Consider the following 13125-nt stretch of genomic DNA (forward strand, 5'->3'; position numbering starts at 1 on the left):
AAGTTTAAAATCCATTTTCTACAAACAAGTATTTTCTTCCTTAGATTTAAACGGCGTTTTTATACATAGATAACACAAAAAACAATATCGGAATTAACAAACGATTTGGCTCTAGAATGTTGGCATTTTCAACATGACTTTAATTAATGTTATTGATTGTATTATTTCAGGTGACACGTAGGTACAATCAAATTCAGCAAATAAGAGCCCTTTATACATTTGGTCTCATATATGATTTTTTTTGTTTTGTTTTAACAACTTTATACAATACAAATTATTAACATGTAAACACATCTTACGCATGAACAGAAGGAATGTACATCTCTATTTCCACTGTCCATTATCTTGTATACTTTCAATAATTTTCAATACACTTTTTGCCATTGTAAGCAGGGAAGTCAGTAATTGGATATATTCTTTCCTTTCTGATGGGGATAACATTAACGCAAAGGCTTGAGTCCAAGTCTTTGGAAAGCTTTCGGTCACAAATTTTCCAAAGAAATATCCCGAAATTTTGAAAGCAATAGATACCAAGAAAGGCAGCATTAAGGGTACTCGGTACATTGCGAATTGGCTGGGTTATTTTAACCCAAGAAAGGGTGAAAACTGCAACTACCCAAAACTAGGTTTTTCTATAACCAATTGTGACGTGCCATATCGTACATGAGGAATAAACCCCACCATTGACTGTTCATGTTACGTACATCCTGTTAAAGCGCCAATCATTGGCTTTCCATTGATACCTAATTTCTGAAGCATAAAATATTTTTGAACTTAAATTATGCCAAAGATATGCCACAGGAACTTCAACAGTGTCCCACCTAAATTCTCCAACCTCATATTGAAAAGAAAAAAACGGTATTGAAAAAAATAAATGTGTCGAATTCGCGCCGCCCACGGCAGTTGAAAACTTTCTTCAGTTTCCAACTTTTGGGAGTATTGTTTTTCAACAAAAATGCAGAGTGTGAATCTTGGATACCGTGACTACTCAAAAATTAGAAGAAAACATATTGGTTTTGACATGGTTTGTCTAGTTCATACGACTTCAGGCAATGATTACTCAAAACATGGTTTTTGGAACATTCCCCATTTGCCCCAGTAGGTTTCAATTCTTCACCGACACCACGAAGTGACCTTAACCCCCGCGAAGTGGAAAATGTATGTTTCGAGATACAAGCGATTTAAGTTGGTGATGTTTTGAAACGGTGATCTGAACATTGTATGATTTTTATAGCAAACAAATAATATTAATGAGTTATCAACTAATCAACCTTAAGGTCACTTTGTAAAAACTCTAAAATCAGAATACGTGCTGTTCGAGTTTTCACGAAGTGACGCTAACCATGTGTATTAGCTTTTGGGTTAGCGCTACTTCGTGATTACCTCCAGATGTGAGTCGCGCGTATCACGTGACATTTGTGTTACTTTGTGAAAACGCAAAACCCGTTTTTGACGCGTAGTGTGCAGGCAAGGGCGGATCCAGGGGGGGGGGGGGGGCAAAGGGGGCCATCCCCCCAAAAAAAAATTAAATAAAAGTACGAAACCAATTTTTTTCTGGATCTGCCTTGGTGTGCAGGTAGTTTACATGCAAAAGAATGGTAAAGTACACTTCGTGAAAACGCATTTTCCGGTTTTGACCTATTAAGTTGCAAACGTTCATTAATGTTAATTGATGTTTTGACAAAACTAATTAACTATGTGTTTAGTTACTTCTTGAGGTGATAGATTATGTGTAAATAATCACAAATCAGGAAAAAAAATCGAAATCGTAAAATATTGATGTTTGGATGTTAGTGTCACTTCGTGGTGACGGTGACGAATCGTTTGGGCTAGAATTTGTATTAAATTCAACCGAAAGTTGTAGTTATACAAGACCAAATTAAATTTAGTCTTGTGTGACAACAAGTTTTGGTTAAATTCAGCAAAAATTATAACCCAAATATTTGGTTATAGAACAACTTTAGTTTGGGTAGTTGCAGTTCTTACTATTTTTTGGGCAAAATTAATCCAGGGAATCAGACAAACACAGATTTCAAATATGAGAACCCATGGCAATTTTAGTGCCAAGAAAGGAAACGTACTGGTTGTTTCATTTTAGTTGTTAGAAATGAGGACAGAAATGTCATATTTTAGGCTTTGTATGGTGGAGTATTAGTATCGTTTTGGTTTGTGGTAACAACATGTGGTAATAACTACGGTACTGCCCAGTAGATATTTAGTTCTGAAAAGATCTCGTCCTGCTTATTATCAACTTTCACTAAGTAGTTTTAGTTCTAATAAGAACAATCCTGCCTTAAGTTCTAAAAGAACTTGTCTTTGGTCTCAACGCTTCGACTAGCCTGCTCTAGTCATCGTCATGAGACTGAGGAGAGCTGGAGATGCTGGTCCTTAAGCAGGTTGTGTTAGGATTGGAAGTGCTTGTGTTGGTAGATTCTGATTGGTTGTCTGTTGGGCATTGTGTTGGAGTGGCATGCCACGGAGTTGTGTCCTCGCTCAGGTGTATCATTTGGCTGTGAGCCATGAGTGTTGCAACGTGGTATTAGTGAATGCCATATGTTGCTTATGAAATATAGTCTTCTTTGTAATAAAATCTATACGTTCAATGATCGATGACCCCTTAGGGGAACACCAACTCCAACGAAGGAACAAAAGCCAATGCCTCAAATGCGTTACTTTGAAAACTGTTGTCATTTAAATGGAATTCAACCACATGACCGAGAGATGACATTAAACGGAACACAGCCCCGATATCACTGTTTTGTAGACCACACTCAGATAAATCCAGTGTGCGAAGAGAGGGAAGAGGGTGGATGTTGACTTGCGACAAACCGTGGAAATCGTTGCCTTTCAGAACAACACTCTTTGTGTTGCCTGCTGATGAAAGAAGAGAGAAAAGTGGCTCAATGTCAGTGTTTGTCAGACCACATTTATAGAGATATAGTTCAGACAGGAAGGGCACAGCATTCACCTCGATAGGCTGCAAACCGTGTAGATTATTACCAGTCAAAGCAACCTTCATTATGTTGCCTGCTGCTGAAAGGAGAACAAAAAGCGGTTCAATATCGCTTGCTGTCAGATTGCATTCCTGAAGTTGTAGTTCAGTCAGGGAGGGAACAGCTGTGATCTTTGAAGGCTGCAAACCGTGTAAATTGTTTGCTATCAGAATACACTTCTTTACGCTGCCTACCGCTGAAAGGAGAGAAAACAATGGATCAATGTCAGTGTTTGTCAGACCACACTGATGGAGTTGTAGATTAGAAAGGGAGAGAACAGCTGTTACATGGATATGCTGCAAACCGTGTAGATTGTTCCCTCTCAGAAATAGTTTCTTTATGCTGCCTGCTGATGAAACAAGCGAGAAAAGTGACTCAATGTCACTTTGTGTCAGACAACATTCATAGATATGTAGTGAAGACAGCGAGGGAACAGCAGTTACCTTAATGGGCTGCAAGCCGTGAAGATTGTTTTCTGTCAAAGTGACTGACTTTATGCTGCCTGCTGCTGAAAGGAGAATAAATAGTGACTCAATGTCACTTTTTGTCAGATAACATTCATGTAGTTGAAGTTCTGTCAGGGAGGAAACAGCTGTGATTTTTGAAGGCTTCAAACCGTGTAGGTTGTTTGCTAGCAAAACGCATTTCTTTATGCTACCAGCTGATGTAAGTAGAAAAAAAAATGGATCAATGTCAGAGTTTGCCAGACCACACCGATCGAGTTGTAGCACAGATAGCGAAGGAACAGCAGTTACCTTAATGGATTGCAAACCCTGTAGATTGCTTCCTGTCAGAACAATTGTCTTTATGCTGCCTGCTGATGAAATGAGAAAACACAGTGGCTCAATGTCACTTTTTGTAAGATAACATTCATGTAGTTGTAGTTCAGTCAGAGAGGGAACAGCTGTGACCTTTGAAGGTTGCAAACCATGTAAATTGTTTGCTATCAGAATACATTTCTTTACGCTGCCTACCGCTGAAAGGAGAGAAAAGAACTGTTCAATGTCAGTGTTTGTCATACCACACTGTTCGACTTGTAGCACAGACAGGGAGGGAACAGCTGTTACATTCATAAGCCGTAAACGGTGTAGATTGTTTCCTCTCAGAAAAAGTGTCTTTATGCTGCCTGCCGCTGCCACGAGAGAGAAAAGTGACTTAATGTCTTTGTGTGTAAGACCACACTCATAGAGATGTAGTGAAGACAGAGAGGGAACAGCAGTTACCTCAATGGGCTGCAAACCGTGTATATTGTTTCCTGACAAAGTAACTGTCTTAATGCTTCCAGCTGCTGAAAGGAGAATAAAAAGAGGATCAATATCACTTTTTGTCAGATTACATTCGTATAGTTGTATTGCTCTAAGGGAGGGAACAGCTGCGATCTTTGCAACCTGCAAACCGTGTAAATTGTTTGCTAACAGAATGCATTCTTTTATGCTGCCTACTGCTGTGAGGAGAGAGAAAAATGGATCAATGTCAGTGCTTGTCAGACCACACTGTTCAACTTGTAGCACAGACAGGGAGGGAATAGCTGTTACATGCATAGGCCGCATACCTTGAAGATTGTTTCCTCTCAGAAAAAGTGTATTTACGTGGCCTGCTGATGAAATCAGAGAGAAAAGTGGCTCAATGTCACTGTGTGTCAGACCAGACTCATAGAGATGAAGTGAGGACAGAGAAGGAACGGCAGTTACCCCAATAGGCTGCAAACCGTGTAGATTGTTTTTTGTCAAAGTAACTGACTTTATGTTGCCTGCTGCTGAAAGCAGAATAAAAAGTGGTTCAATGTCACTTTTTGTCAGATTACATTCATTGAGTTGAAGTGCAGTCAGGAAGGGAACAGCTGTGATCTCTGCAGGCTGCAAACCATGTAAATTGTTTGCTACCAGAATACATTTCTTTATGCTGCCTACTTCTGTAAGGAGAGAGAAAAATGGATCAATGTCAGTGTTTGTCAGACCACACTGTTCAACTTGTAGCACAGATAGGGAGAGAACAGCTGTTACATGCATATGCTGCAAACCGTGTAGATTGTTTCCAATCAGAAAAAGTTTATTTATGCTGCCTGCCGCTGACAGAAGAAAGAAAAGTGGCTCGATGTCTTTGTGTGTCAGGCCACACTCATAGAGATGTAGTGAAGACAGAGAAGGAACAGCAGTTACCTTTGTAGGCTGCAAACCGTGTAGATTGTTTTCTGTCAAAGCAACCGTCCTTATGCTGCCTGCTGCTGAAAGGAGCACAAAAAGCGGCGCTATATCACTTTCAGTAAGATTACATTCATGTAGTTGTAGTTCAGTCAGGGAGGGAACAGCTGTGTTTTTTTCTGTCTGCAAACCGTGTAAATTGTTTGCTGTCAGAATACATTTCTTTATGCTGCCTGCTGCTTTTAGTAGAGACAAAATTGGATCAATATCAGTGTTTGTCAGACCGCACTTTTCGAGGTGTATTTCCGACAGGGAGGAAACAGCTGATACATTTATAGGCCGCAAACCGTGTATACTGTTTTCGCTCAGAAAAAGTGTCTTTATGCTGCCTGCCGCTGACAGGAGAGAGAAGAGTGCCTCAATGTCAGTATTTGTTAGACCACACTGATGGAGTCGTATTGTAGTCAGGGAGGGAACAGCTTTTGCATTCACAGGCCGCAAACCTTGCAGATTGTCTCTGCTCAGAAAAAGTGTCTTTATGCTGCCTGAAGCTGACAGGAGCGAAAAAAGGGACTCGATGTCACTTTTTGCCAGACCACACTGATCGAGTTCTAGTGCGGACAGAGAAGGAACATCAGTTATATTATCAGACTTCAAGCCGTGTAGATTGTTCCCTTTCAGAAAAAGTCCTTTTATGCTGCCTGCCGCTGACAAGAGAAAAAAGAGCGACTTAATATCACTTTTTGTAAGATTACATTCATGAAGATGTAGTTCAGTCAGAGAGGAAACAGCTGTGAACTTTGCAGGCTGCAAACCATGTAAATTGTTTGCCATCAGAATACATTTCTTCACGCTGCCTACTGCTGAAAGGAGAGAAAACAATGCGTTAATGTCAGTTTTTGTCAGACCACACTGACCAAGATGTAGCACAGAAAGAGAGGGAACAGCTGCTACGTTTATTGGCTGCAAATCGTGTAAATTGTTCCCTCTCAGAACAAGTGTCTCTATGCTGCCTGCTGCTGACAGAAGAGAGAAGAGTGGCTCGATGTCATTGTGTGTCAGACCACACTCATAGAGATGTAGTGAAGACAGCGAAGGAACAGCAGTTACCTCAATAGGCTGCAAACCGTGTAGATCGGTTTCTGTCAAAACAACTGTATTTATGTTGCCTGCTGCTGAAAGGAGAATAAATAATGGTTCGATGTCACTCTTTGTCAGACCACTGTCGAAAACAACAAATTGTTGCAGGCATGGAAGTACTTCAATGTTTTGTTTAGACACTGTATCAAGCGAAATGGTGCCACTTGTTCCTAATAACATTATTTGTGTGTTGTTTTTTGATAACACCTCAAACAATTTTACAAGGTTCCAATCACAGTAACGTATATGTAAGGTCTTTAAGTATCTTAGCGTTTCTGTCGAGTTATCCACAAAGCTATCCCAGCTGATTCTTGTGAGTTCAAGTATCAGCGACGGCTTACATTGTATGTGTGTCATTATATTTTCTAACAGTATGAAATCAGCCAAACCTAAACATGCAGCACTAACTATTTCTATGTCTACGTTGTGCAGAGTTTTATGTTTGGACCCGACTTCAAAGAAATAATGCGTAGCCACGAGAAGTTCACCTCGGAGTTCATATGGAAAGTCAACCTTTCCAGTCTCAACAAAGCATTTCACAAGTGATTCTGACTGAGCCTCAAATAGGAGTAACATCAGAATTTTATGCAAGGACTTGTTCATTTTATTTCCCCTCAGGAGTTCTTCAATGCACCTTAAGATCTTCTCGGCGACGTTCTTGTCCAGCCCACAGCAGAATATCAGAACGTATTCCAATGTTTCCACATCACCGTGCAATATACGAGACAAGTATTGGTCAAAGGTGCTTTCGTCAGTCCTTGACAAATCTACTAGAAATGCCGCCGCACAGTATTCCTGGAAAGTCTTGTGCAGGAACGAAAAGTAAGAAACTGTCTCCAGACGTCGAAATATTTTTCTTTTTGACAACAAGCCAACATCAGAACCTTTCTTAAAAATATGTAGGTCCTTTGAATCGATCTTATCCTCACTGAAATGAAGCATCTCCCCATTTGGATCTAACAGACCCTCAAGAGCTATCATACCAAGTTTTGATACATCTGTTTGGGTGTCAGAAACTTGCTTCTCTGTCTCTTTACTGGTCTTATGCTGATAAAGCAGATGCATGTTATCCTGAAAAAGGCTAGTTATTTGATCAGGCAATTTCTCTTCATGTGCCCATGTGTGGCACATCAGCCACAAAAATAGAGGTATCTCTGCTAAACTACGAAGCGTTTCGGATCCGTTCACCCTTGCTAGAAAAAGGTTTTGATCATCTGTTTTAAAATTTGTCAAGTATTTCCTCACGTATTTTGCCCTGTATTCCTCGTCAAAACCGACAATGTTAATTTTGGTGAAGTGTTCATGCATACTCAACAGCTGTTCATTTGCCGTCTTCTGTCGGCTCGTAACTATAACCTTGCACGACTTGAGTGTTTTAAACGAAACTACATCGTTCAAGCCGATTCCGTTTTTGCACTGTGCAACTTTTAATCTTTGAAAAGAAATCTCATCAGCGCCATCCAAAAGAATTAATACGCGCTCTGGGTTTTCAATGATGTATTTTTCTAGGCCTTCAAATCTCTCCCTTAGTTTCCTGTCTGTAATTATTTGAGAGAAAATGGCGTCTATGATGTCAAATGTCTCACCCATTTGATTGACCTCGACCACAAAGACAAGCTCGTACCTACCTAGGACTGATGTGCGCTCAGGTTGTTGTTGTTTTTCAGTTTGATCCCCCCTTTTTAGATCAGCCCAATCGTATGCAATCTTTTTAAGAAGTGTTGTTTTCCCCAAACCCGCTTCAGCTATGACTAATAATCGATTTCCTTTGAGCTTAAGCATGTCTTCATAGGAGTCAAGGGGAATTTTTTGGACTGGAATCCCTTTGTCCATATAAGCTTGTGATCTAAGGGGATCGGAAGTACCTCTTTTCGAAGCTTTGGAGTGCATCGATTTGCTGCCTGTTTCTAACTGCATCTTTGTCTGTGATGTGGAGGCGGGAGTGGGAATGTTGGTCTCGTGCAGTAGCAGTGGCTTGACGTAGATGTCATCCATCTCTCTGGACATGTGTCTCTCTTTAGGATGTGTCGTCACTTTCATCGTCTCCCGGTAATGCGCTGCCAATTCTCTTGCACACAGTTTTACCTCGAAAGAAGTTTCTGCAACGTCTGTATAGTGAAACAACATCAATATGGGAAACAGCTATGTAATTAGCTATCGCAGATGAATAAAAACGTCCCTACATTTAAAAGGACAACTCCAAATTCTTGTCGATTTTAAACCGTGCCAAAGGCAACCACCACAATCTGTTCAGACCATCTGTTCAGACCATAAGCAGACATCATATACAACCGGCATGCTAACTTGAGTGCTTAAATGTTTAAATAGGGAAGTTAGAACATTGGATTCTCCATACCAATATGTGCGCCAGTGTTGGTAAAGAATTCATCGATTCGTGATATCTGTTTAGCCACTACTCGAACCGCAAGCTATGAATATACATACACTGTATGTACAAACGAAGCACGAACAACGAGTTCACGCGGCTATATGCAATAAGTTGGCGAAGAGTAAACGCGTTCGGACAGTAGCTATGTGTTTTCTTTATTTTGTAGCTGGATTTGCAGCCACGACCTCATAATCTGCAATGACAGATAAGATTTTCATTTTTGGGGTGGACGCTCAATGTGTGGCTGCAATCCAGCCAAAACGTAATAACAAAATACAAGCCATGAACAGACCAACGCTGTCTCAAGGCTTTTGTTCTTCCCCAGCTGAATTGCATATTGTGCGTATAGACGCATTACACTCAAGTGACTTCAAAACTAACACAGTGCTGTTATCTAAATCTGATAGCTGACAATTGGCTGTATATCTCAGTTGGTAGAGCACCGGAACTGTAATCCGGAGTTTGCAGGTTCAAACCCTACTCCAGTCAATTTCTTTGTTTACGTATAACATAAAATAAAAAAACAACACACTGACCTTTTCGGTTAGCTCTTATATCTGGTGTTTGCAATGCTAAGTCTACACGGCCGATTTCTTTCAGAGCGTCTCTCAGCTTCTCAGGAGCGTCTGCGGGGATGTCCTGTTTCTTCCACCATGCATCTAACATCCTGAAGCTCTGCTGTTTTACGTTTCCTTGGCGGTTTACTCTGAATGTGTCGACCTCACTGACCAAAAATCCCAAAGTGAAGGCAAGGTCCTCCCATTGTGGTCCAAGCCCGCTTGACAATTTTAAGAAGTATTTGTTTCTCGACGGTTCTTCTTCTGGAATGCAAAATCAAATAAAATCGTGAACCATCGCAGGGCGCCTTAAGGAGCTTAACACGAAAGTGGACTCCTCATCACTCAAGGGTGAGGTTAATCATGATCAGACGTCAGCGCATTGACTGATCATGCTTATGTAGCCGGGTACTTTCATACACATGCACACATTTTAAGAGAAACTAAACCCCTCTCTGTGATTTCAATAGGCGCTGTTTCTACAGATTAAAATATTGTTTAGAGAAATTTGCAAAAGGGGTGATGACGAAATTGGGGCGACATTTATATAATAAAAGTCAGTTTTGAAAAGTCCAATACGGATTTTTGAGGGCGGCCTTTTGTCCAATATAGTTACCTAATAGTCCACCGCCTAGCAAGCCGCCAGCGCGAAGCTCGATGTTCTGGTCTTGTTGTATCCCATGGTCGCGAATGGAGAGAAGGTCACAAAGCTGCAAACCAATGTTAACGAAATTCCATGTTATTTCTAGAGACAAAACTGTGGCACACAGTTTACCCATTGGACTGGCATGAAATTTCCAAATCGTAACAGTATCAGAGGACCCGAAGGTCTTACTATTTTTTGGCCAGAAATTTACCCCTGTTTTTGATACTCATGTGAGTCATGTCACAATTACATAGGATGAAGTATAACACTTAAAGGGAAAATCACTGTCTAAATTCCCCTACATTTTCATCCTGCCTTCCGTCAACAGTTTTTAAACTGAAGTAATGCAATTAAAAAAAGTTGGAGATATTTTTATTGAATTTGCATTTAACTCTTAGATAAATTTAATTTTAAAAAAGTAATAAAGATATGGTAATAATAGAAGCAGCACCTGAAAGTTTCTCCCAATGTAAAGGTGTTGATTTTCAGGCTGGATGCCACTCTCTCTTTCCACCAAGGCCTTTAAATCAGATACCGATGTCTCTGGATCCACTTGCAGGCAAAGTGTCTTTGGTAAGAGGAGACCTCGGACAAAAACCTGCAACTTCTGTCTCACATCGACGGGACTGCAAGTTGAAAATACAAAAAAAAATCTCGTGACTGCGATGAAGCTACACGACTCTGACAATTGTTTTTTTTTTAATTCAGCTCATTTTTGCTGCGTTTCTATTGTTAATTATTTTTTCTTCCGCCGGTTGTTAACAAGGAAACGAAGTCAGATATTCACCTCGAATAACAAAGGCTGCTTAGTTTTAGGCCTACGTGCAGTTGATTTGGATGGGAGAAATAAGAATCAAATCTACACTTAGGAATAGTTATAATTATAAATGGTCATAATTGCTTTATCGTATTTCGTGTATTCAAATTGGCAATGGGCTTGAGATACAGATTGAAACCTAATTGGAACTGGTCAACCAAATGAGGTTAAACACAAAGATGCAAATGCGAATTTATTAAAAACAAAATATGAAAATGAATTCAGGTAAGAATTTCTATTTGGTCTATGTTGAAAACCACTACTCCTGGTACGTCAGGAGAAAAATATCATGTATGATAGGAATGTAGTAAAAAGTTGGTCCATTTAGATTTTGAGAGCAATACCTTTTCACTCCAGCTTTACTGATTGTTTCTTCTGTTGTTGAAGTTTCGCCGTGCTCAGAATGGTTTACTGACGCATCTCTCCGTGACTGGACGGATGCTCCCTCTTCATCAGAATGGAGTCTTGGCGTGGCTTTAACAGGAAAGGCGGCCATGAATGCCGCCTTACGACTTGGCTTTACCCTCCTCTTCGTGCCGATGAGTTTGCCGAGTGAGTGGTTGTACTCCTCGGCTAAGATCCTAGCTTTACCCCGCCGACCAGGGCTGTTTTCCTGCATCTTTGTGATTGAAGTCGGGCGTCAGATGATGATGATCAACTAATCTGCAAGTAGAATAACCGCACTCACGTAGGTAATCATATTTTGAAATACTGGAATTATTAACACATTTGGCATGATCTCTGAACAATTATTCCAAAAGCATTTAGAAGAATAGACTAATAAGAAGAAATTATTTAGATCAGGAGATGAATCCACTTTCAGTTGCCAGCTGAAGGCATACATTTTCAGAGCATAGCATGCTATCTTTAGGCGATTCACATAATTAAAGATACGGATTCAATGGGGGGAACGCCAGAATGTAGTGATTTTTTTTCATTCTATTTTGTTATATTTTTTTCACCTAGTCTTGTTTGTACTGTCTAACTCATTCAGTGACTGACTAGCTGACTGACAACCTGAAAATAATGGTGCATGTAAACCCCGCCATTTTAAGACAAACATTCCATTCACACGACAATATCAGACTTGTATGACTCGTGACTCGGACTCGGACTCGAGTCCGACTCGAGTCACATTTTTAGTGACTCGGACTCGGACTCGAGTCACTTTGACATACGACTCGGACTCGGACTCGAGGCTACGGACTGGGACTTGGACTCGAACTGACTTGTGAATCGACGGAAATTACCGCACTGCACACGCACACATACATAGAAGTCTAACAAAAGATATTTGAAACACCTGAACTTTAAATGCGTAAGTTGGGCCAGTACCAGTTTTGTCTGAATTGCCTTTGTAACTGTTTTTGCAAATGAGCTCCTCCTTTTCAGAGAAAATTCCAGAGAAAAGCTGTGGGGAAAATGGAAATTTACAGGACCTGAAATGTACGTATTTCTAATACTATATCAAAGGTGACTCTGAATCTCTGAATTCCATAAAATGTACGTTTTTCCAATATAATGTTAGAGGTGACTCGTGACTCGGACTTGGACTGGAACTTTGTGACTCGTGACTCGGACTCGGACTCGACCTGGAGGATTCGGGACTCGGACTTGGACTCGAGAAATGTGACTCGGACTCGGACTTAGACTTGATGTTTCATGACTCGAATACAAGTCTGGACAATATAGGGTTGTGTTCTTATGTTGAAACAATTAAATAGTACAGACACGTTCACTTCATCAAAACTTCAATGAAAGAGTTCAATTAAATATAGATAAATATTGCACACTCTGCTTCAAAATGGTCAAATCACTAACAGAAAGTGATTTGGTTTTAGACTAGGACTATACTGATGTTTTTGCTTCACATAAAGAGGCACAAAATGGGTTTCGTGGCATTGCCGTTATTCAAACATATCTTTGGATTCACAAAAGCAATCTCAATGAAACAAACGGTATACTCAAGCTAAATCTATTACCTCGAAGATGGTGTAAACATCCGCAGTTACTTGTGAATCAGACTTCGTAAACTTTCTCAATTACTGATTGTCACTCGTGAATTAGACTGGGCACCTGATTTTGAAGTAGGCCTACTGGTTACACGGAGCTTTCTCACTGACTGACTGTCACTAAGTCTGTGAATTCCTTCCGCTGAATTTTGATCAGTTAAGGAAGCATACGGTTCATCACACATCTGACTTGCTAAACTGTCTCGTTGACTGACTGTCGCTTGTGATGGTTGTCACTTGTGAATTACTTTATTACAAAATGTCTGCGCACGCGAGTAGGGTGCTATGTTCAAGGCCATAACAATTTACCATGTGAAAGAAAAAACAGCGAATCTTATCAATAGTTTTTCATGATACTCTTACTCGCCCTCTTCAAAAATAAACGCCAAGAAAACAAAATGAACTTCTCAGCACACAAAAAAGCTTTGTT

The 13125-nt window shown here is 40.2% G+C and overlaps 1 protein-coding gene across 1 annotated transcript; it reads right to left on the reverse strand.

Moving 5' to 3' along the window:
* Positions 1-3183: 3183 nt before the first annotated feature.
* Positions 3184-11342, reverse strand: LOC119730077. Its single transcript, XM_038202892.1, has 7 exons — positions 11028-11342; positions 10318-10492; positions 9837-9930; positions 9200-9484; positions 8140-8382; positions 4217-4281; positions 3184-3189 (listed from the first exon to the last, which is right to left on the reverse strand). Exons 1-7 carry the CDS (start codon positions 11300-11302, stop codon positions 3184-3186), a joined length of 1143 nt encoding a protein of 380 aa, XP_038058820.1. The 5' UTR covers positions 11303-11342.
* Positions 11343-13125: the final 1783 nt, after the last annotated feature.

Source organism: Patiria miniata, unplaced genomic scaffold (assembly GCF_015706575.1).
Source record: "Patiria miniata isolate m_02_andy unplaced genomic scaffold, ASM1570657v1 HiC_scaffold_1, whole genome shotgun sequence".
Classification (NCBI taxonomy): Eukaryota; Metazoa; Echinodermata; class Asteroidea; order Valvatida; family Asterinidae; genus Patiria; species Patiria miniata.